The sequence below is a fragment of the Brassica napus genome, chromosome A2 (assembly GCF_020379485.1).
Source record: "Brassica napus cultivar Da-Ae chromosome A2, Da-Ae, whole genome shotgun sequence".
Lineage (NCBI taxonomy): Eukaryota > Viridiplantae > Streptophyta > Magnoliopsida > Brassicales > Brassicaceae > Brassica > Brassica napus.
The window spans coordinates 4,037,196-4,060,842 of record NC_063435.1 but is presented as its reverse complement, the minus strand read 5'-3'; the positions used below and the strand labels follow the sequence as shown (position 1 = coordinate 4,060,842).

Here is a 23,647-nt window from a genome sequence, read left to right as displayed (position 1 = left end):
GTATGGAATAGATCATATTCGCGTGGCCACATGTGGAGCTAATAATTTTATACTAGAAAAGAGTCTAATCATGATCTGGACCAACAACACAACTCCTACTCTAGTGAAAACCACTAAGTCACCAAGATTCCGACGTTGCTTGCAGAAAATAACAAATTGTTTGCCGTTTCGAGAATAAGCCAAATCGGTAACACGGTTTTTACTTCTTATCCTAGTGCATTCGAAACACTTTCGGAATTGTATTGGGACTAAAGGCGCCTGATCTAACTTGCAGTGTTCAAGTTACGGATTTTCCTTTTGACCTTATCGTCAATTTAGGAAATATGTTTCGATATATGATATTGAAATATAAACCATGAGAATAAATGTAAAACAGAGATTTATTGAATTATAAAACAGCTCCTTGAGCTTTATTTAGGAGCATAAAATAGAAAGGGAAAAGCTTTGTGTTTGTCTTCAAGAACTAAAAGAAACGTTTGATTTCATAAACTGTTTGGTAGAGGCTGCTTCTATGAGCAGCAAGGTTACATTCATCAGATTCTTAACTACATAGATATAAGCTTAGAAACCCAAGTTACATGGTTCTATTGGATCATAAGATGGACTTTTCTTATTGGCTTTCAATACATAAAAGTTATATTAATACAAAGACTAGATTTATCAACGTACCATTAAAATAGTTCCATTAATTTTTTAAACTAAAACACGATTGATTCTTTTATTTTAACACAACTGATTCTTAAAAGAATTTTAGAAGAAAACTAGTGTCACTCCCGTGCCTCGCACGGGTCAATTAATTTTACTGTATTCCAAGATATTTTTTTATCATCAAACTATAAGGATTATCAATATATCAAAATAAATAATTATTTTTATTACATATTTTTTTTTACCAAATTGACTTATTTTTAAAATGTAATACATTGGATCATAAACTTAGCAAGCATAGATTTCATAGAAAGTTTTTAGTATATTTTTTTAGAATGTTTTTAATATCAAATGTAAGTAAACTGTCACTCACTAAGATCTCTTAAATGAATATTTACTTTTACACACGTTTTTAGATCCGAATTATATATCTGCAAAAAAAATCATAGGTAGATTAGTAAAGTTAATAAACTTTAAAATATATATATATATTAATTTAAAATTTTGTTCCCCTACCGAACCTCACTTATATGACATAATAGAAATTAACAGCACTCTCATTTTGTAATTCCTTTTTTAACTTTTATCATGTTTTGTTTAACCAAAAGCTTGATTTCTATTTCCTTGTTATATAAAACATGTATACAAAACTGAGCTTCATTTATTTAAACAATTTTATATATCAGAATTACAAATGTAAACGTGTTTACCTTTTTCCACAAGAGTAAAGATTTTCACATTGAAAGAAAAATATGACTTTGGATTCCTTTGTATAATCTGATAGAATCTTCGACTTACAATTATGAAGGAATCATAGATAATTATTTTTTAAAAGAGAAGAATGCATTAATATGCATTAGAATAAAGATCTTTCTTATACTACAAAACTGAAAGAAAAACAAAGAAGATGAATCGATAGAGAAGAAGAGGAGAGAAAAAACACAGAATTTTTTTTTGATTGTATATTATATAGGAGATGGGACAGTTAATATTAAGAGTTGCTGAATTTTGAACGTGTCATGATGATAGTTAGAGAAAAAATAGGAACTTTTTTGCAGTTACTAAACATTTAAAATCAAACAAACGTGATACAAATTTGAACAATGTTAAATTTTAACTTTTTGAAAACAGTTTTTCTTTTTAAATTTTTTTAAAAAGTTTTGTAATGAAATTACACATGTCAAATTCTTATTGCTCAAGCGACTTGCGCTTTAGTATATAAGGGATTGGCTCTCCGGAGCTTCTAGAACCCTTTCCAATTAACTCTAATACTTTTTCTTGTTTTTTTTTCAGTACTGAGTAAATCATTATATAATCAAACTCTTTCTAACACTCGGATCAACGGACAGTTAGTAATAAAAACAAACGACTATGTCTGAAGCACTAGTGTTCCATCTTTATAATCGAGTTCTGGCCTAATGTAAAAATCTATAAATTTTGATCACTAGGCCATGTTGTTTCCACAATTTTTTTTATCTTTTCTGGAATTAGAATAGACTCACTAGTTTGGATAAAACCTTGTAATTAAGTAGTATTTGATTAGTCATCAACTCATTGTTAATTGTTACTTGTTGATTTAAACTGCGCATGCATGAGGCATCCAAGCTGTAGTTGCCAGGGTTTAGTAGGATACTTGATTTTATGTATCTACTAATAATAGCAATCCCAATTAATTCCAAAGGTTGTGAGTCCACTTATATTGAAAGGTTGTGTCTTTTGAAAAAGAAGTGTAAAGAGTTGTGTCTTTTCTAAAAGTTCTATGTTGGAAGGTTGTGTCTTTTCCAATTAATTTCTAAGGTTGTGAATCCACTTATGTTGAAAGGTTGTGTCTTTTGAAAAAGTAGTGTAAAGGGTTGTGTCTTTTCTAAAAGTTCTATGTTGTAAGGTTGTGTCTTTTCCAATTAATTCCTAAGGTTGTGAACTTCAATTATGTTGAAAGGTTGTGTCTTTTGAAAAATATGTGTAGAGAGTTGTGTCTTTTCTAAAAGTTATATGTTGTAAGGTTGTGTCCTTCTAAAAATAGTCTAAAAGTTGTGACTATTCACTAGTATCTTTTAAAAAGTGAAAAGTTGTGAGTATTAGAAGAATGCAACTATTCATATTGAAGGGTTGTGACTATTCAAATAGGCTTTAAAAAATCTATAAATAGTCTCTCCCATGCATTTTTCAAATCAAATTTTCACTAAACTACTAATAATAAAATGGTGAAAAAAATAATGTCAAAATTGCAACTTTTCATCTAAATAATGTGTCTTTTCATCTCAAAGTGGGATTGTTTTTCTACTAATAATAGCAATCCCAATTAATTCCAAAGGTTGTGAGTCCACTTATGTTGAAAGGTTGTGTCTTTTGAAAAAGAAGTGTAAAGGGTTGTGTCTTTTCTAAAAGTTCTATGTTGGAAGGTTGTGTATTTTCCAATTAATTTCTAAAGTTGTGAATCCACTTATGTTGAAAGGTTGTGTCTTTTGAAAAAGTAGTGTAAAGGGTTGTGTCTTTTCTAAAAGTTCTATGTTGTAAGGTTGTGTCTTTTCCAATTAATTCCTAAGGTTGTGAACTTCAATTATGTTGAAAGGTTGTGTCTTTTGAAAAATATGTGTAGAGAGTTGTGTCTTTTCTAAAAGTTATATGTTGTAAGGTTGTGTCCTTCTAAAAATAGTCTAAAAGTTGTGACTATTCACTAGTATCTTTTAAAAAGTGAGAAGTTGTGAGTATTAGAAGAATGCGACTATTCATATTGAAGGGTTGTGACTATTCAAATAGGCTTTAAAAAAATCTATAAATAGTCTCTCCCATGCAATTTTCAAATCAAATTTTCACTAATCTATTAATAATAAAATGGTGAAAAAAATAATGTCAAAGTTGCAACTTTTCATCTAAACAAGGTGTCTTTTAATCTCAAAGTGGGATTGCTTTAAAAAATATTGGTTTTATTTAAGTAATGTGTTAGTTTATATAATAAGTGTTGGTATTTTATAAGAACTCTCCCAAAAATTAAAAAATATATTATAAATGAGACGGGTTATATTAACGTAAATCAACATATATTTATTACAATATTCAAATTTCTGGATATTCATTTTCAATAAATAAAGCAGGTAGATAAATATACAAAATAACAATTACCAACATATAAATTATAATTGTTTAAAATTATAAACTAATAATTTTAATATTATGTCTTAAATAGGAAAAAAAATTATATATCATGCAAAAAAAATTGCATTTTATTCAAAAAGTGGTTGAAGATAACTATCATGTGAAAAATGTATGAAAAAACTTAAAAATGATGAAGACATAATTGTATGCAATATGTGTTTTGATAAAAAATTAAAGGGAACATTAAGGTTTATAAAAAATATATATATATATATTTGAATACTTTGTAAATCATATTTTAATCATCAAAATTAAATTTAATTATTTATATGATTTAATTTTTTTATCAGGCATATAAAATTATAAATTATAGATTATAATATATTCTTTATAAAATGAGTTCCCGTGCGATATCGCACGGGCTCTTTGCCTAGTTTTGTTAGGAGTAAAGAATAAATGATACAATATTCTAGATGTGTTTTTAGTTTTTTTTTCTCTCCTCTAATGTCATACCAGACAACGTATATTTAGATTTTTATACACATATATGCATATATAGTATGCAATAAGTTTGGATAAATAACTTAATAATAATAGTAACATTATATGTGTTGGTGCATTTAAAATTTTTAAATATAAAGTAACAAAAAAAACTGAGATTTATGTCGAAAGAGGAATATTTTGGTAAGGATAGGATAACTGTGGCCCTGTGGGGATGATCAACACGGGCGCATGTTTGCTTTTGTGGGGCTGCTGGGGGGGGGGGGGGGGGGGGGGGGGGGGAAGTCAAATAAAATGCACTGAAAATTTCAAGATTCAAATCGTACAGTTCCCTAACCCCCAAGACATTCAAAATGTCAACTTCTTGATTGAGATAGATTAACCATATCCATGGTTTTATGGACATTAATAAGCTTAGGATCCTCTATTTATCAAAGAGAAGAAAAGGAAGGAAGAAACACAGGTCTTGGACTCTTGGTGAATGGTTCGAACTGAGAAGACAACCATATATTTTAGACATCTATTGGTGGAATTTCTCAAATAAAGTTTATAATCCAAATAATATTAATATTTATAATTAGTTATTCAATCAAGGTTTACTAATATTAATATTTATAATTAGTTACCCAATGATCCATACTTTGAAAAGCCTATTTCAGTAACGAGTTTTTACTGATCCGATTATTCCGGAGAACCAGGGACCAAAACAGTAGTTTGCGTTCAGGTTTGGCTGTAATTTATTCTTTTGTCCAAAAATAGGTGTACACTTGTCATCATACCCTTAGATATAGGTTCCAGCGAAGAACGAACGGCCAAGGTTATGTTAGCATTCGAGCGATATAAAGGAAAGCTCATTTGATATTTTCAGAAATTTTGAACCTATTCAAGACGGGTGCTTCAGGATCTCTTCGTCGTTGAATCCACCAGGTGACTGACTGATTACCTTTTGTTATTTGGCATTTTAGGATCAATTTTGATTTACTTCCATCGAAATTGATAAGACACACCGAAATGTCTAGTAGGTTTTACAATAATCTGCTTGGATGTGTTGTATATCATTTAATCTCAAAAAATGTGTTGTAAATCATTTTCATTTAACATGGCTCGTTATATTAAACATTCTTTAAAATTTATACAGCTTCGAGGGTTTTTATGGTATAAATGATTGATAACAAATTGAATGTATGGATTTAAAAATAGTTTATTTCGAACAGGATTTACGAATAGTTTAATAAAATTTACAATCAAAAAAGTATTTAACGTGGCCATAGGTAGTATGTTCAATAGGAATTTACGTGACCATGGATTCGGTTATGAACATATTCAATTTTTACAAAGAATCATTTTTGCGACCCAAAATGTTTTTGTTACTAGTCTTGATTTATATACAGATAGTACTTCAAGATGGCTGACAGTGAAGATATTCAACCACTTGTTTGTGATAATGGAACTGGAATGGTTAAGGTAAAGTTTCTCTAAATGTTATGTGTCACATAACTATATACCATAAAATACTTAAGCAAGTTATTATGGTGTAGGCGGGGTTTGCGGGTGATGATGCACCAAGAGCGGTTTTCCCGAGCATTGTAGGTCGCCCTCGTCACACGGGTGTGATGGTTGGGATGGGACAAAAGGATGCTTATGTTGGAGACGAGGCTCAGTCAAAACGTGGTATCTTGACTCTCAAATACCCGATTGAGCATGGAATTGTTAACAATTGGGATGACATGGAGAAGATTTGGCATCACACTTTCTATAACGAGCTTCGTGTCGCCCCTGAAGAACATCCTGTTCTCTTAACCGAAGCTCCTCTTAATCCGAAAGCTAACCGTGAGAAGATGACTCAGATCATGTTTGAGACATTTAATGCTCCAGCTATGTATGTTGCCATTCAAGCCGTTCTCTCACTCTATGCCAGTGGTCGTACAACTGGTAACTAATTTTCTGAACTATTGCATTAGTTCAATTAGGTTTATGCTTGATGAATTCACTATAGATTGGTCCTCGGCTAGGGTATTGAACCAGTCTGTTTTGTAATGAACATTTCTTATAGCTTATTTTATTTCTCGTTTGTATAAATTATAATGACTTTAGGTGTATTTGGTTTGGTTACATTCGTTTTGTTTTACTCTGGTATTTCGTTTGGCTTAATACTAATTCCAGTATACATGATTATTTTCTAATTGCTCTATTTATGTTTTGGCTTGGGTCAAAACATTGTAACTGTTCTATTAGATATGGATTTTTTAAATCAAACTCGGTTTTAATGGTCACCCTGATTGGTTCATTTGCAATTGTTGGTTTAGGTATTGTTTTGGACTCTGGAGATGGTGTGAGCCACACGGTACCAATCTACGAGGGTTATGCTCTTCCGCACGCAATCTTACGTCTTGACCTAGCTGGTCGTGACCTAACGGACTACCTTATGAAAATCCTGACAGAGCGTGGCTACTCCTTCACCACGACTGCTGAACGTGAAATCGTTAGAGACATGAAAGAGAAGCTCTCTTACATTGCTCTAGACTACGAACAAGAGCTAGAGACTTCCAACACAAGCTCCTCTGTTGATAAAAGCTTCGAGCTTCCTGACGGACAAGTGATAACTATTGGAGCAGAGCGATTCCGGTGCCCAGAAGTTCTATTTCAGCCATCAATGATTGGAATGGAAAATCCAGGAATCCATGAAACCACATATAACTCTATCATGAAATGTGATGTGGATATTAGGAAAGATTTGTATGGGAACATTGTGCTAAGTGGTGGAACCACAATGTTTGGTGGGATTGGTGATAGAATGAGCAAAGAGATTACGGCCTTGGCTCCAAGTAGTATGAAGATTAAGGTTGTGGCTCCACCGGAGAGGAAGTACAGTGTTTGGATCGGTGGTTCTATATTGGCTTCACTCAGCACTTTCCAACAGGTAAAAACATTTTAAACATAATCAACATTTTTTAAATATTAACATTTTATCTGTGGTAATATTGCTATGTAATTTATAGATGTGGATTGCAAAAGCGGAGTACGACGAATCTGGACCGTCAATTGTGCATAGAAAATGCTTCTAATCAAAACTCATGAGAAGGATATCCGAACTAAAAGAAAATGATAAAAAGAAAAACTTTAAATTGATTTTTTTTCTACCAATTACAATTTTTGTTTATATAATCATATTTCTATGCAAATTGTTCTTTGTAATTTTGATTTGAAGCAACTCAACCAAAGTCAGTAAAATTTTTTAATAATTATGTATATCACACCAATAGTGTTTCTTTTATTGTCTTTTTGATTTTGATTAAGGACAATTTTATTAAATAGTTTTTTAAAAAAATTGTTTCAAAAAAAATTTCAACGAGAAAAATGACCTAAAAAATTCATTAAAGAAGCAAAAGATTCTTCTACTCTTTGCTTTATGAGATATATAAAAGTTAAAAAAATAAAATAAAAGTAATAAAAATAACTTTTTTATAATTTCAAATTTAAATTTTTATAATTTAAAAAATATCTTTTTTATAAAAAAAAGATATATTTAATTATTTACTATTTGATAAAATTTATTTTGGGCTTTTTTTTGGAGTTTCTTTTTACGATAAAAAAGAAAAAAAAGGAGTATCCTAAGCAATTCTTCTTTAATTAATCTCCTATCAATTACATATAACTTTCAAAATTTTCCTCTCGCAGTGTAATTACAACTACGTTGTGAATATGCAAGAAAATAAATAAAATAAGATTACTTGAGTTAACAAACAGGACGGTTCGGTACAGTGCGCGTAGCACAATACAGATAAGAGTGATTTTAGTATTATTCGATTTCGGTTTTAACTTTGACCCAACTCGAAAAACCCCAGAAACAGAGAGGACGAATCACATCCAACTCCCATGTCAATCCCCACACCGTCGGATCACGTAACCCAACCCGGATCTATCCCCGGCGACTTCCCTCCCGATCCGCTCCTCTCCACCGGCTCCTTCATCTCCTCCCCCACCCCCGCCGCCGACGGAACCCTAGGAAGCAGCGCGACGCAGCCGCCGGTTCAGAGAGGCAGCGAAGCGATCGGGATGTCAGATCAGGTGAATCCATCGCCGGATAACTCGGGATCGAAGTCGCGGAAGCGTTCGGCGCCATTAGACAACAGCTGGCTGCCACCTGGCTGGAGAGTCGAAGATAAGGTCCGAGCCTCCGGCGCTAAAGCTGGTTCCGTGGACAAGGTATCAACATCTCCAAAAGTGCCGCCTCGTAGCTTCTTAGTTTGAAGTGTGTTGTTGTAATAGATGTGTGTTAATGTGTTAAGGCCGTTATAAATGTGATTATCGTTAGTTAGATTCCTCTGGTGGGATCCACTTTAGGTGAAGATTGTCATTCATGATTTTGTAACGTCCAATGCAGAGATTGATTTTGTTAAAGAGTTGTTATGACATATTGTGTATTATTCTGTTTTTTTTTTTTTTTTTGTAGTACTATCTGGAACCAATCACAGGACGTAAGTTTCGGTCCAGGACCGAAGTACTCTACTACTTGGAACATGGAACCACCCCTAAGAAAGGAAGCAAGAAAGCAAAGAACACTGGTTCCAGTTCAGACGTGAGTTTAAAGTTTGAACCTTTCGCATTTTTCATACTCGTGGTTACTTATGGAGTCTTGTGTTTGCAGCATTTGGAAGGCAAAGGAAGGAATAAATCCAGTAGAAAGGCTAAAGAGCCGCCGGCATTGCCGCCGTTGAAGTTTGATTTTGAGAACGCACCGGAGAAGGTAAGCTGGTGTATGGGAAACGCAGGAGAAGAAGCTTGGACACCTTTTGTTGGGGATGGCAAGGTTCAAGATTCAGTGAGACGAGATTGGTGCACTGCGTTTACGGTTATCACTACCAAAAACCCAAGTAGATGATTGATTACAAGGTGGCGATTTTTTTGGGTTGTTGCATGATATGATTGCATCTATTATAAGATTAACGGAGAGTTGTAGGGTTTTTTTTTTTTTTTTGCTTAGTATTCACATGATTTTAGTTAAGTTGTACTGTAATATGATAACGGGATATACATATCTGTGTTTGCCTTTGACAAGTTATGGACATCATTTTTTGACTAGTAAAAGATGAAGACTTTATTTAGTGCCGAAGCTTTTTCTTCTCGGACACTTGGACATGGAACTTTTCAATGTTCCAAAGTCTTGTACTTTATGTCTACGAAATGCTAGTAGCTCTTATACCGAAATACAATTGGACTAATTGGTTTACTACTCTAATAGTGTGCCAGGCTATAGACAAGAATCCATGCGAGCTGCAGACCAACATATGAAATACATTGTGTTACCAAGAAGAGAGTAAGTGATGCGAAGAGACCCTCTCTTTTTTTGTAACGTTTTGGAACACGATGTAAGACCATTAACATAAAAGGCTTATTTGCTAAAACCCTCTCGGTATTACACTTGCATAACTTTTCAGACAATTTTAGACTTTTTGTTTTCTTTAGTTATAGTGGTCAACATTAATTTGCAAATTTAATTTATTTGATCTGATCTTATGGAATTGCCTTATTGTTCGATACCGAATGCTCATCCGACCATAAGTTTAGTTGGTCTATATATTGTAATTAGGTTCATACTTCAATGCTTTTAATTGTTGAGACTTGAAAGCCTTTCTTTTTATTTTAATTGTTTTTTTTATATAAAAGAAAAATCTCATTAGTACTAAATCTGATAAATATTTGCTGAAGAATGCAAATGACTGACTTAGTTGGTAGTATTCTTTTCGGTATATAAATACAATGGATTATAATAGGATATTGTATATTGGAAAGTGTTGGTTGATTGTAGAATTTACAACATAGAATTTAATTACGATTAGTATAAATTTTGCTTTGTAGAAGACATGATGAGTTGTATATGAAAACGAGTGACCCTTAGTGGAGCCACCATCCCGTCAGCTGTATCACCTAGTGAAGCATACATGTCGAATCTTAATGGTATTGTAGAGTCTGTTTGATCACATGAATGATACTTGTAGTAATCTTAATTGAAAGTCAAAACTGTTTCATCATATATCTGGAGCTAAACACAAGCATAAAACAACCATCAACACCATGTGAATGATGATGATACAGACAGCGCGTGACGAATGATCTTATAAAACATGTGAACTAATTTGAACTAGGTCGCTGAGCTTTAGCTAATTTTTGGTTTGAGATTTCGGTGGTTTCAAACCGCTCCAGCTCTTGGGTTTCTTGAAACCATCGCCTTGTCTGTTGCTCGGTGATGGTTTGTCACTGCTCCTCTTGGACTTGCTTGGATGGTTTTGTTCCTCGGACAGTTTCCTTTTCAAGTCACCACCATTTGTTTCCCGGCTCGTCTCAACCTTCTTCGGTTCACTGAAAGAGGATTACGTTTTGGCTACTTACAGTTTTAAAAATGTAAAAAGAGAAGCAAATGATAGGTGACAAATGGATCTCGCATTGAACCAACCAAAAGGAATATAAAAGCGAAGGGTACACAGACGGACCTAAAAGACATTCTTCCACCATTACTGCTAGAGCTCGTGGGAGAAGCATCTGTTTGTCCACCGCTTATCGCCTCTTCATTCAGTTTCTAATGAAAGTAAGAGTTTTTATTATAGAAAGCCACAACATGAACCGTAAAAACTATATCAGGCCATAGCGCCACTGACACAGACCTCGATAGAAGGGTTGAAAGACTGAAACGACATGCGTCCTAACGATGCTCCTGGCTGAGGATCCCAGTCTGTTATGACCACACTGCAATTCAAAATAAAATCAGACATTCAGAAAACACAAACAAACATACTGACAAATAACCAAAACTATAAGAACTACTGTCATGATTCATGCGCACAGAGAAGTAACCAATGAAGAACCAAAAACAACAAAAAAAAAGGTTAGGACAACACATACAAAACATTAATCATCAAGTAATAAGCTAAACAAACAAGTACCACTTCTTTGCAACAGTTCCAAGGGAAGGAAAGCTCCCGTTAGGCTCTTCATCAATCTTCTTCTTCTCCTCCTCTTTCAGAGCGGACCTTTGCATAAACTACAGAGTACAGACAAAGAGCACCAACCAATACAAAGTCGTAAGAGCTACATGATTGATTGATAACGCAATTTCTCAAGTGAAAGTTTGCAACTTTGGCCCAAATCAACTCTATAACTTGCGGTAAGCTCTAAAGGTTAAGTTTTTAAGCTCAAGAAACAAATCAAAACCAAACCCGTTCCAATCAACGAGTGATTTGCTTCAAAACCGTGAAGATAGAAGGCAAGCATGTGTGTATATTGATTGATAAAGCTACTTGTAAAGATAAAAGACAAACCTTTAGGTTTCTCAGAGTGCTACTAATCTCTCTCTTCGCCATCGTAGCTTCCCGGTGCCGGCGAGGAGGAGGAACAAAACTCGAGTGTTTTCGTGTAATTAGGTTTAATTTCTAATTTGAAGAAGCTCCATAACCGGTTCAAACCGTACCAAATTAAAATAAAATGGATAAACGAAACCAAAATCGAATTGGTTTAGTTTTTTTTTTTTTGGTATAACTAAGCCTACGGTTGGTATTCGGGTAGATTGGATCGGTCAGTTCGGAATTCGTTTAGTTTGGATCGATCAAAATCTCACCGAAATAGACAAAAAAAATTCAGTTCGATTTTCAGTTAGTATGGCTTAAATTTTTTTACCAAAATTTTCTGTTTTACGGTTAGTTCAGTTACACTTTCGATTTGAACTGAATAAAATTTGAAAAAATTTCGGTTATTTGGTTATTTTTTTCGGATTTTGGTTAGTTCGGTTCTGTTAGTTCGATTCGGTTATTTCAGTTTGTTTGGTTATCTCAGTTTGGTAATTGGCTAGTTCGGGTTGGAAATTTTGGTTAAGATTGGTATTGTTTGGAAAACAATTTTTTTTTAAAAAACCAAACTAACCGATTACTGAACCGAATCAAACTGAAAACCAAATTTTTTTTACCAAACCAACCGAATACTAAACGGTTCGGTTATAGCGTATAACAAACCAGAATCTAATCTACAAAGCAAAAGCAAGTCAACGACCAAGAGCAACGAACGTCTGGTCCTTTCGTTGATCCCACGATGGAGAAAGCGATGGACTATCTTGGCATCGACCTTCTCTGCGCCACCAATTCCCTCCGGCACGGCCACTTCCCGGCGAAAGACTGTCTCTTCCCTCTCATCACGAAGCTCCTCAGTTACTTCCTCGTCGCTGCTTCAATGACCGTCAAGCTTCCTCAGGTATTCACACTCAAAAAACACTCTACTTCCCCAGATTCATATAATCCTAAATGAAAAAAAGTCTGTAACTTTATCCATTAGATAATGAAAATAGTCGACAAGAAGAGCGTAAGAGGCCTTAGCGTTACAGCATTCGAGCTAGAAGTCGTGGGATACACAATCTCACTCGCCTACTGTCTCCACAAGAAGCTGCCCTTCTCAGCTTTCGGGGAGATTGCGTTTCTTCTGATCCAAGCTTTGATCTTGATGGGTTGTATCTATTATTTCTCCAAGCCTCTCTCTGTGGGGGCTTGGGTTAGAGTGGCTGTGTACTTTGCTTTGGCGCCGGCTTTGTTCGCTGGGAAGATTGATGCTTTGGTCTTTGAAGCTCTCTACGCTTCTAAGCATTTGATTTTTTTGTCCGCGAGGGTGCCTCAGATTTGGAAGAATTTTAGAGGCAAGAGTACAGGGCAGCTTAGTTTCTTGACTTGTTTGATGAACTTGGGTGGGTCCATGGCGAGGGTTTTCACTAGCGTTCAGGTGAATGCTCCGTTTAGTATGCTTTTGGGTATTGTTCTTGCGGTTTTCACCAATGGTATTATTATGAGTCAGATTCTTTTGTATCGGGTAAAAGAAGAAAAGCAAGTGGATGCTAAAAAGATGTTATGATAGTTGTCATGTAACTTAGCTTTGTAAAAGTGATTACAAAAGATGTTTGGACTCATATTCATCAATTGAATAAACTCAACTTTGTTTCATTACATTCCATCTCACAGTTTTGTAATCTCTGAAAATTATTCTATTCACAGTGATTAAGTAGTCTTTGTGCTATCTTTTAAGTTACTATCAGATGAGAAATGTGAGTGAAATGTTTGTTTAAGCAATTAATGGTTTCTTTGCATGTATCTAATCTCCACGGCTTTGTCGTCAACAGCTTCCCAAAGTTCAGAAAGAGCTTCACGTATGTTGTGAATATGCTCCAATGCGATATCTACGCCTTCCTCTTTGTGTAATAAGGTCACAACCAATCATGCTCCAATGCAATAGCTACCCCCCTTCTTTTTTTTGTGTGAGGTCACAGCCTAATTAATATAGGATCTGAGATTTTAGAGGCCGTATATATTTTACTAATAAAAGTTCTAATATTTTTTTTCTATAATATAGGGACATATGTCCATGTATATGTTTTTTCAAAATTTTTGGAGACCAGAGCCGATGTTTCACTGAGATAGGTCCACATCCCGACGCTGAGCCTAATAATACAGAAAGATAAAACACACAGGTGGCTTTGAATTCTGTTTTATACTTGCAAGTCACTGCTTCTTTTACGGTGTGGACACCCACACGTTTCCCGGGTTCAATGTTACGGTTGCTGACATCGAAGAACAATTGAAAATACGACCAATGAATTTTTTAACTTATTAAGCTATTGTGATTAGGTAAAACGAACAAGAGAGAGAGACGTAGAGATTTGGTTGTGTTCTTACTCATATCTGAGTTGTAAGGATTGATGTTGGTCACTTTATAAAGCGAAATGCAAGGCGCAAGTTATATCTGAACCTGTCTTTGTTGTTGTTGCCATTTTGATTATATGACTCAGAAACTTGGTATAGATGAACATATTGTCCAAGAACACTTTATTCAAAATATACACCTTAATGTATTAAGATGGTGTAACTGAGTTAGCAGAATGCTATAATCACTAATCAGCAGTCGGAACAACATGAGCAGAATTCTCCCAACAACATAAACTAAAAGTTAACAATTACTTTTTTCTAATTAACGAAAGTGTTACGAAAACAGAGAATACATGTTTTTGTTGTTCAAATACATAGAGACCATATATATCAACCGTTGCAGCAACAATAAACGGTATATCTTGGATACTTTTATTTTATTATACATTAATTACTTACATATATATATATATATATGTAAACTTTTTTAAGAAACTAAAAATAAACATGTTAAATAATTAAGCTTGCACATAAGTTTCAATCGAGATCCGTGTGGCATAACCAATTCTTTCAGATTCTTTGTTGATGGATTCCGACCATAACTCAGGAAATGCTTCTTTCATGTTGTGAATGCTCTTTAACGCGTGATCACTTCCTTCCACTTTTTCGGATTTACCAACCTAAAAGAAATTATGGTTATACATGCACGTCTCAACATATGTTAGAGTCTTAGTTGGTTTGGTTCAAGATTTTAAACCGTTCTTACCAGGACTGTATGGAGACCCAAGGCTTTTCCGGTTTGGATGTTACGTACACTGTCGTCGAAGAACAACTGTACAAGATTCATTAATAACATTAAATATAGATAGACGTTGTATTTAGTTATAATTAATTAGTTTTTATCTTCTCGAAGCTTACGGTTGTGTGAGGATTGAGCTGTACAATGTCGAAGGCTTTCTCGAATGCACTCTCTGCTGGTTTACAGATAACCGGGATCTCAGGAAGGTAATCTAAAGTCTCGTTGATCTTAGGGTTTAAGGTCTCGAAACTTATGATTCTCTCAAAACAATCTTCGATCCCGAGCCTCTTTAGCGCCTTGGTCACATGAACTTCATCTCCATTTGAGAAAACCTTATAAAAAGAAAAACATAACCCATAAGTTTACAAGTACAAAATATAAACTTAAGCAAAGAAAAAGTAATATTACATACCAATTTTCGCAAAGGTAGAGTAAGGAGGAGATTTCTTAGAACCGGGTCCGGTTTAAGGTTTTCATAAGGTAATCTTCCGTGAACAAAACGGTGGTACTCATCGTTGTCGAATTCATAACCTACAGCCTGCATTAATTATCAATTTAATTAACCACAAATCATGTATTGTAATGTGATTAACTATTTGTTTTGGTGCAAGTATATATTTATAATGGTATAGCAATTACCTTTAGACCAGCCATTGAAGTTCCATATTTCTTATAGAGAATTTGGTTTAGTTCAACGACTCCCTCTTCATCTATTCCAAGCTTCTCAACCATAAATTCTGCACAAGGGCACTTCTGTTATTTTATAGGAATTTATTTTTCTTTCTTCATATGAAATATCGAGTATATTAATTAATTAGTAATCAAAATAAACCTTATGAAGAAAAAAAAATATGTTGTTTATACCTATGATGTTGTTGGCGCATGCTTGTGATAAACCAGAGCTTAAAGGATAAAGAGTATCATCCAAATCTATATTGGAAACAAACAAAAAGACGTTTTTCAAAAAAAAAAAAAAAAACAAACAAACAAAAAGACAGATCAATAAAATTCTGTTACTTGCTTCTAATTATTCTACATGTTTTACATAGAAAACACATTACACAACACTTCTTACCAAAGAGGAGACAGTCATATCTTGGTGTAGAGCTATTAACAAATTCCATTTTTTTTCAGAAAACTGCAATATCTCGTGATTTAGACTAAGTTACTTTAAACAAAAGAAGAGATAAAACAATAGCTGTGTGAGAAATGATGATGAAGAAAAAAGATATTTGATGAAGAGAAGAGAAGAGAATGCAGATATGATTATATAAGAAAGTAAGAAACAGCTAAACGCGTGTGAATATAAACTCACTAATACAGCTTTTTAATAATATAGTCATTACAGACGACAGTTACTTTAAGTTCTTTGTTTAATCGAGTGCATTATTGTAGTCATAAACTTAATAATACTATAAAAATGCTTATCGTGGTTCTCGTTGATATGCAATAAACTAATGAGTTATCATAAATTACTCCAATATGCATCCCACGTCAATAAGAAAATATAATAGTTTTTGATATAAAAAAAACGAAGAAAAAGTCCCCACGTCAATAATGACACATCGTTCTCTTGATCGTGTCACGTTTTTCATATGATTCAAAAGATAAAAATTAAAAAAAATTGTGATTAAAGACATTTGATGTTGATTCCTTTTATGTATTTTTCTTCGTTCAATAATGGACATGTAAAAAGAAAAAGTGACATATTTTTCCTTTTTTTTTTTTTTTTTTTTTTTGCACAAATTTCATTAATTCAAATCTAAGACGCTACAACGATTTTAACCGGAGGTATGTTCGACGGTAAGATGAACAACGATAACATGAAAACAATAAAACAGAAGATAGATGTGTTAAAAGGAGAGGCTAGCTCGAAGTAGAGAGATCCGCAGATAATCTTCACTTGAATCCTTGAAACCACAGCTCGAGAGAGCTTTAAATAGTCTAAAAAGACGTTGAAATACCCTAGTGAAAGGGGTTTGAAGATGAGTGGGAAGCCGACTAAAGGTAGCACACCCATCAAACGAAAGAGAACAACTCTATAACCGTCTATGTTGTCCCGGGAGACTAGGTGAATCTCAATAGATCCGGGTAGCAAAAAGATCGGCAAGCTAGATGGTGAGGTGATTAAAACTCTTTTCATCTCCGATTGTGAATTTGGCACTGAAACGAACTTAGCCGGAGGGATTTGTCGGAGGGAACCACGGTGTCGCTGCCTTGGACGCTTGATCTTGAGAAATGGGCCAGAGCTTGTGAGAACATTTGTGGCCCAGTCACTTGTAGAGAAGGCCCATTTAGATAAGGCCCAAAAAGAGATTAGGGTTTTGTGGTGAGCAGTGAGACCACATGCGCCGTAATCAGTTTTCCGGTCGGAAAATGATGAAATCCGGTGAGGCTCGTCGTCAAGGCTGAGCACGGATCCATTGATGTGTCGTGGGAGCTGGACCGCTGTTGCGAGACGGCAAGATGTGTCAGAGGCGAAGCGTTTGGTGGTGTCGACACCGAAAGACCTCTTCGCGGTGGTGGAGCCCATGCTCTCAGATCTGGAAAGCGAGTACAAGTTGCGCGAGCAGAGGTTACGGTGGAGTGGTGACTGAGAACCATGGAGAATAGACTGTGCTGAAAGTAGATGTGATAGCCTATGGAGTTCGCCAAGTCTGTTCGTGATGGTGACTGCAGCGGGGGAGCCGGTGAAAGAACGAAATCTCAGATTTGGAGCTTTTCTGAACGCTGAGCTAGGGACGACGGAGAAGGCCGGTAGAGGACTACAGATGAGCAGCAACACCCAGAGGAGGCGACACCGACATAGATCCGTGAGTCCGGCGGTGGAGGCGAAACAAAACCAACCGATAAACACAAACATGGAGTGACTGACAGTGCAGAGAGAAGTCATCGTCGGACCAAAGACTAGAAATGTAACAGAAGTACAGGGATGAGGCGAAGAGTCCCGACGCCGGCGAGCTCGGGCTCCTCCGGCGTCGGAGATGGGTGAAAACAAATCGGTCTCGGGAATCGCGTTGGGAGAGAAAGCTAGGGTGGTCAAGTGACATATTTTTCACGTATGAGAATAACAGTGATCTACCATCACTACCTGCTGGGCTGCTCCATGTGCGAGCGGTCGGTTTCTACGAAAAAGACCCGCAGGCGTTAAGTCAACACATCTAGATGAGCCAATTAAATATTAGAACCTTCCTCGAGTTTACAGTTGTGCCCCCACATCACATGACTTGTCCATGCCCAAAGATTGGGCCATATTCACATAGCTTATAGGCCCCATTCTTAATCAGCGAGCACAGAGCTTTGAAGCGACTAAGAGCTCGTATAGGCCGTTCAACGCTGTATCTCGCTAGATATTCTGAAAAGAGGTGGTTGTTCCAACAGCTGTTGTGCAGTTTGGTCCTTACAGATGGATCAGACATCCGATATATGCTTCTTTCCGCGACATACTGCACTCCGCTGCGTGCGCCTTTGAGCCTGTTGTTTCTTGTAACGGTTTGTGTGGTTTACTACAACAAGAAGGCGAAGCTAGAGGAAGGATTGATGGTTTAGAGTTTCGGACAAAGCAATTTGGATTATGCTGATAGGGTTAGGCACAAGTTCATTCCTTTTGTTTACTAATGCGTTAGAGGCCATGTGTTGTGTGACTTGTGTCTAATTATCTGGTATCTATCAGTCAAAAGATGTATGAATGAATATAATTAAGTTGTATTTTTTTTTTTCATTTTGGAATGTTAGGCTTATGAAAAGGATATGCTTTAATGCTATTCGTGGCTCCCTTAATCTCCAGTTCAAGATATTTCTCAGTGATTAGTTTAGTGTAGAGTTCAGCACGAATCTGACTTAAAGTGTATGAATACCTTCAGTTAAAAACCTAAGCTGTTTGCTTTCTGAGTGTTTTCTCCTTTACACGAAGGAACCGCAAAGGGAACAATCTTAATCATGATTAGTTTAATAAAGTGAGCAAGTGACCATTGCTAATCTAATAATTTTCCTAATCCCACTTGTTCTACACTAATCAATCATATGATTAGTTTAATTAATTTATTCCATCCTGATAAACCTTTAATTTGTCTCCCTTTGCATTTGCAACCCATTAACTATTCTCCACCTGGAAATGTTTCTTTAATGACTTCTTCATATTACTTTGGAGATTAAAAAGTTTTGAGGTTTGTGTATAAACACACTCGATATTTTCAGATATTTCACATGAAAAAAACCCATTAGAGCCCTTCTTCTCACACTTGTGCAGTGAAGTGGGCTTGTGTTTGTTGATGTGATTTCTCTCTCTCTCTCTCTCTCTCTCGCTCTTCCTTTCAAAAGTTAATCATCAGATAGTTTTCCTCCTCATGCTAGTTCTGTCCCTTTCCAAGTGATTTTACATCGACCAACTAGCTTTCTTCATTGCAGTGTATATATTCATGCACCTCTCTCTCTGAATATTCTATCCCCAAAATCATCTTGCTGATTGATTTGTCTTCTGAATCCTCTTGCTTCCCTTTAGAGCTCAAACCGATTAGGGTCTTTCGTCTGTGGTTGTCTGGTTGATTTGTTTGGGTTGTTAACAGCCGGTAGTTGCAGATGCAGCATCATCAAGATTCACAAGTGAAGTGGTTTCCTTGGTTTTCGCCTCTCCATCCGAAAACAAAGGGTTCTTCTCGAATGGGAATCTTGATGATGCTGCATCAGCATATACATGGCTACTCGTTCGCTAATGAAGAAAGTAAAGATGTCTTGGCGAAAATGTTACAAGGGCTAAAAAATACAAGGTAAAGTACTAAAGTCTCTTTCTCTTTGTTTATGAGTCTTGACAATTTCTTGATCACGTCCATGTTCTGACATATCCATAAGTTTATGATGTTTCTTTCTTGATTTTGTTGTTTGGCAAAACCATTCACATGTAGAGCTTTCAACGGATCCCGCACATGCTTTAAAAAACTATACAAAATCGTGACAGTTATATTTAAAAGTAGACCTTGATAAGATATAAAATGAATGTGAATAGTGAGAACTCAGAAGTGAAATGTCTCTTGTGGTTATTGTTTGTGAGAACTCACATGGTCACATGTGTAAATGCCTATGGACCCAAGGTATATCGTGCATTTATATAGTTTCTTTGACCTGATAATGGCAAATAAAACATTTTTCCACATGGATCATATGAATCTCGAGGCACAATTTCCTTGTTAGAACAAGTTTTACTTAGAAATTAACAGAAAATGAAAATAATAACATCTTTGAAAGTTTCATTAAATGCATATTCAATTTTCAAAGCCTACATAAGTCGGTGGGTTTATTGTGAAAAAAAAGTAAATTTTAATTTCACTTGCTGTTTGTTTTACATTTCTAAAAGATATTTGTTGATGAATTTTCTTTGGCTAAATCGTACACGGTCCCCAACTCCTAAAAGAATCATTTAATCTGCCTTTTGATTAAGTAATTAACGACAACAAAAAGTAAGTAATGACGTACGTCAACAACTACTTAAATAAGCTTCTGTGCTTGGTATTTTTATATGATGATCTAGCAGGTTAAACTATAATCTCGATTTATGTATAATATGCTTTGAGTTTATATCGAAACTCCGTATATCCTATAATGGTTATCCATCATTTATAGACGCTTGGTAACAAATAACACTACGTGTTTTTTCAAAAAAGAAAAACAAATAACACTACGTGTAGTCTACAGATTTTACTGGTATCATTCATCATTATGGCACCCAGCTTAGCTTATCACGAACTAGGCATGCAGGCTATTTTAATTAGGAGTTGCTTAAAATTTCGAAACAACTCATATGTATCAAGTTGGAATTTAGTTGCTTACTAAGTTAGCTATAAAATGAATCGAGACTGTATTTCACTAAAAAACAATTATTAAAAAGTGAACCCTTTGTTTTTGGTCAAAACGAATCTCTAAACTACAATGTTTCAACTTTTATTTAAGATATATATATATTATTAAATATGTGTATGTACACATATCTCTATATTGCTCTATACTACATTACTACTATTTATAAGATGTGGTTTAAAAGCTTTGACCTATTTCTTTCCAAGCTTTGTTTGAATTATCGCTCTATCTATAATTCAAACATCAAACAAATACACACACGCACACACACATTCTATATTGATGTACATCTATATACAGAGTTGGATCGAAAGTACCGAGAACATCCACTCTTGATTCATGGATGATGTGAAGTTGTGGAGAGTTTCCAAGAAAGATTCCATCTTCGAGACCACTCCTTTTTCTTCAAAACCCGACGTTTTCAGACGAAGCTTCTCAACAAAAGCATCTTCTTCTTCAAAACCCATATTGCCAAGAAGTTTCTCGACAAAACCTACTTCGTATTCTTCTTCGGAACCAATCTTTAGACGGAGTTTCTCTGCAAAACCCACTCCTTTGAAACCTCCGTTTCTATCTAGAAGCGGTTCCACCAAAGGTCAAGCTGACACATCGTCTACCAAGTGTTCCATCTCTCGGAGCTTGTCTCAAAAAGGCGCTTCGGTGACCCGAAAGTGTCGTAATGTGGCGAAGGAGCACAAGTCCCGGTTCTACATCTTGAAACGCTGCGTTTTCATGCTCGTATGTTGGCACAAACACGCCTAAAATCCTTAGAGATGTGACGAAAGAAGATTAGTTAGTTAATTACAGAGAATTTACTCGTTTTATATTTTCATTTTTCACCCATCCATTATTATACCTTTATAAAAAGTATTGTTTTCTTTACTCCGTCTGTGTTAACTGTTAAGTATTTTGTTTACTTTACAGTTTTACTTCTACAAAAAGTATTGTTTTATATCTTCAAATATTAAAGAAAACATCAAATTTTACACACTGTTGTAATTCACAAACCAAAAATGGTATAATAGCTATCTTTAATTATTTTCAATATGTACAAAAAGGTCTAAGACTGCACTAATTTGAAACGGCATAAGACCATCTCTAATCCATACATATTTTTTTTTCTATAATTCTCATAAAAATAGAGAAACTCTATTATAGAGTAAGTTTTCCTCCAATTGTTTACTCTATAATAGAGTTACTCTATTTTAAAATGAAAAATAGAGAGATTTTATTTTTTCATTCTATATTTGGAGTGAAAAAGTGAAATCCCTTTATTTTATCTTCTATAATAGAGTTATCTCTATTATAGAGTAAACCATTGGAGCAAAACTTACTTTATAATAGAGTTATTTTATTTTTGTGAGAATTATAAAGGAAAAAATAGATATGAGTTGAAGATGCCCTAAACATTGTATTGATATTGCATCGACTATGATCTGATGTAATACAATGATTATTATTTTTATTTTTTTGATCAAATACAATGATTATTATTAAGCTCAAGCTATACTTTCACTGTTTCACACGAGTAATTTGTAATGATTTTCTTTTAATTGTTGTGTGATTGATTGTATTGAAGTGAAAAAGATTCCCTCTGAAACATTGGGAATTTAAAAGACATAAACAAAACTGTACCGGTGTTCCAGCTCCACTGTTCGCACTTATATATGTCGGTCCATCTTACAGATAAATCAAATAAAACAGCTAAAATACCATCCCCTAGATATAACTGTTAGCAAACTTAAAAAAAATTGTTAGCAAATTAACCCGCATTGTGTTATTTCTTTTGGTTGAATCGCATTGTTGGGCTTGAGTCACTTGGCATTTGTCCAACAATTATGTGATGGACCTGACCTTAAAGAAAACATCGTATGGGATAATTAACCGAGGTAAGTTTAATGGGTGGTACAATCAATTTTTTTCTTTTGCTAAGAATGTGAGTATCCCATTAATGAAAATGAACGTTTGGTACAAGGTATTAGTTTGGATCCCATTTTGCATTGACAGCGTCATAGCTTGATGGTTTCTAAGTGCCCAAATAAGCTAAAAACACTTGGAGAACTTAAAGCAGGTTTAGCAAGTTTCTCAAGAAACAAATGCTAGTGAAACTAAGAGTGTAGTGCAATTTTCTTTTAACGATTTACATTGAATTGTTTTCCTCGAAAATGAACTTGAAAGAGAATGAAACAGATTTTAACAAAGGAATTAGTGAAACTAAAGTTGTGAACAAAATTAATCCCAAATCATAACAATAGAGAGCAAGATAACACCGAGGAAGACAGCAAGAAACTTGTAGATTGGCTTGTCGAAGTAACACCCCTCACGAGGCTTATACCCTTTTGCGATAAGGTGGTGAATCGAAACATACATGAAGACTCCACATGCAATGCTCATTGATATTGCGTAAGTCCAATCACCTGCGGCTCCTTGGCTCGTAGCATTGATGGCGATGCCAATGCCCACGCCTAAAGGACTCGAAATCCCAAAGGCAAAGGAGTAGACAGCTGTGAGGAAGAATGGTCGTTTAGGGATTAGCTTGAGGAGAGCTATTCCCATGGCTACGGCTGCGAAGATCTTGTGCAACGATATTGTCCACAGGTTTCTCCATGCGTCGCTTTTAGTGTCTGTCCCATGTATGTTCATTAGAGAACGTTATAAGATAATTTTATATATATCCACTGGATATTACCGTTGGGTAGTATTTAGCTAGAACATGTTAATACTAGCTAACAATTTAAGACCACTCGGTTATAACTAGCTAGACTATGAAGTGTATTATAGTGTTTAACTAATTCGGGGATGAATAGAATTAAAAAGAATTTTAAGTTTATAGCTTGGGATATTATTAACAATTTTAAACCATAGGCTATAATTAGGTCTGGTAGCAGCAAGTGTAAGTGTCCCGTTAAAGCCCCACTTGTTAAGTTTACATTTGCGTTTATATATAGCATGAAATCACAAATGTAAACGCAAAAAAAATAAAATAAAATTGGGACGTAAATCCTCAAGTTTTTTATTTACTAGAAGTTAATCCGCGCTAAGCGCGGACTATTTTATTTTCAAATGCTAACCATATAGT

The 23,647-nt window shown here is 34.9% G+C and overlaps 7 protein-coding genes across 9 annotated transcripts in view; 4 read left to right on the top strand and 3 right to left on the bottom strand.

The window, feature by feature from the left end:
- The first annotated feature begins 5,005 nt into the window (after positions 1-5,005).
- Positions 5,006-7,503, top strand: LOC106361834 (actin-12). 2 transcript variants are annotated; one of them, XM_013801642.3, is made up of 5 exons: positions 5,006-5,172; positions 5,637-5,709; positions 5,784-6,177; positions 6,552-7,165; positions 7,245-7,503. In XM_013801642.3, exons 2-5 carry the CDS (start codon positions 5,650-5,652, stop codon positions 7,308-7,310), a joined length of 1,134 nt encoding a protein of 377 aa, XP_013657096.2. In that variant the 5' UTR covers positions 5,006-5,172; positions 5,637-5,649; the 3' UTR covers positions 7,311-7,503. The 2 variants fall into 2 exon arrangements, with proteins under 2 accessions (XP_013657096.2, XP_048606280.1); XM_048750323.1 differs by lacking the exon at positions 5,006-5,172 and having other exon boundaries at positions 5,428-5,709.
- A 543-nt stretch (positions 7,504-8,046) lies between these two features.
- On the top strand, positions 8,047-9,680 carry LOC106361833 (methyl-CpG-binding domain-containing protein 6). Of its 2 annotated transcripts, XM_022716618.2 has the most exons (4): positions 8,047-8,451; positions 8,699-8,824; positions 8,894-9,138; positions 9,488-9,680. In XM_022716618.2, exons 1-3 carry the CDS (start codon positions 8,122-8,124, stop codon positions 9,125-9,127), a joined length of 690 nt encoding a protein of 229 aa, XP_022572339.2. In that variant the 5' UTR covers positions 8,047-8,121; the 3' UTR covers positions 9,128-9,138; positions 9,488-9,680. The 2 variants fall into 2 exon arrangements, with proteins under 2 accessions (XP_022572339.2, XP_013657095.2); XM_013801641.3 differs by lacking the exon at positions 9,488-9,680 and having other exon boundaries at positions 8,894-9,350.
- A 538-nt stretch (positions 9,681-10,218) lies between these two features.
- Positions 10,219-11,669, bottom strand: LOC106360100. The gene is made up of 5 exons (XM_013799696.3): positions 11,562-11,669; positions 11,187-11,284; positions 10,908-10,989; positions 10,737-10,822; positions 10,219-10,605 (listed from the first exon to the last, which is right to left on the bottom strand). Exons 1-5 carry the CDS (start codon positions 11,601-11,603, stop codon positions 10,407-10,409), a joined length of 507 nt encoding a protein of 168 aa, XP_013655150.1. The 5' UTR covers positions 11,604-11,669; the 3' UTR covers positions 10,219-10,406.
- A 574-nt stretch (positions 11,670-12,243) lies between these two features.
- Positions 12,244-13,223, top strand: LOC106361832 (mannose-P-dolichol utilization defect 1 protein homolog 1-like). Its single transcript, XM_013801640.3, has 2 exons — positions 12,244-12,483; positions 12,565-13,223. Exons 1-2 carry the CDS (start codon positions 12,325-12,327, stop codon positions 13,129-13,131), a joined length of 726 nt encoding a protein of 241 aa, XP_013657094.1. The 5' UTR covers positions 12,244-12,324; the 3' UTR covers positions 13,132-13,223.
- Positions 13,224-14,214: 991 nt separating this feature from the next.
- Positions 14,215-15,974, bottom strand: LOC106361831 (suppressor of disruption of TFIIS). Its single transcript, XM_013801638.3, has 7 exons — positions 15,794-15,974; positions 15,583-15,648; positions 15,358-15,455; positions 15,131-15,256; positions 14,838-15,050; positions 14,686-14,751; positions 14,215-14,599 (listed from the first exon to the last, which is right to left on the bottom strand). The coding sequence occupies exons 1-7, from the start codon at positions 15,840-15,842 to the stop codon at positions 14,438-14,440; spliced, it is 780 nt and encodes a 259-aa protein (XP_013657092.1). The 5' UTR covers positions 15,843-15,974; the 3' UTR covers positions 14,215-14,437.
- Positions 15,975-20,760: 4,786 nt separating this feature from the next.
- On the top strand, positions 20,761-21,522 carry LOC125583408 (small polypeptide DEVIL 18-like). The gene has a single exon (XM_048750313.1). It carries the CDS (start codon positions 20,908-20,910, stop codon positions 21,328-21,330), a length of 423 nt encoding a protein of 140 aa, XP_048606270.1. The 5' UTR covers positions 20,761-20,907; the 3' UTR covers positions 21,331-21,522.
- Positions 21,523-22,683: 1,161 nt separating this feature from the next.
- The window catches only part of LOC106417298 (zinc transporter 2), a 34,846-nt gene continuing 33,882 nt past the window's right edge, over positions 22,684-23,647 (bottom strand). The window contains exon 2 of the mRNA XM_048750305.1: positions 22,684-23,192. Coding sequence (XP_048606262.1) covers positions 22,801-23,192 — 392 coding nt within the window. The 3' untranslated portion in view covers positions 22,684-22,800. The remainder of the gene's footprint in view (positions 23,193-23,647) is intronic.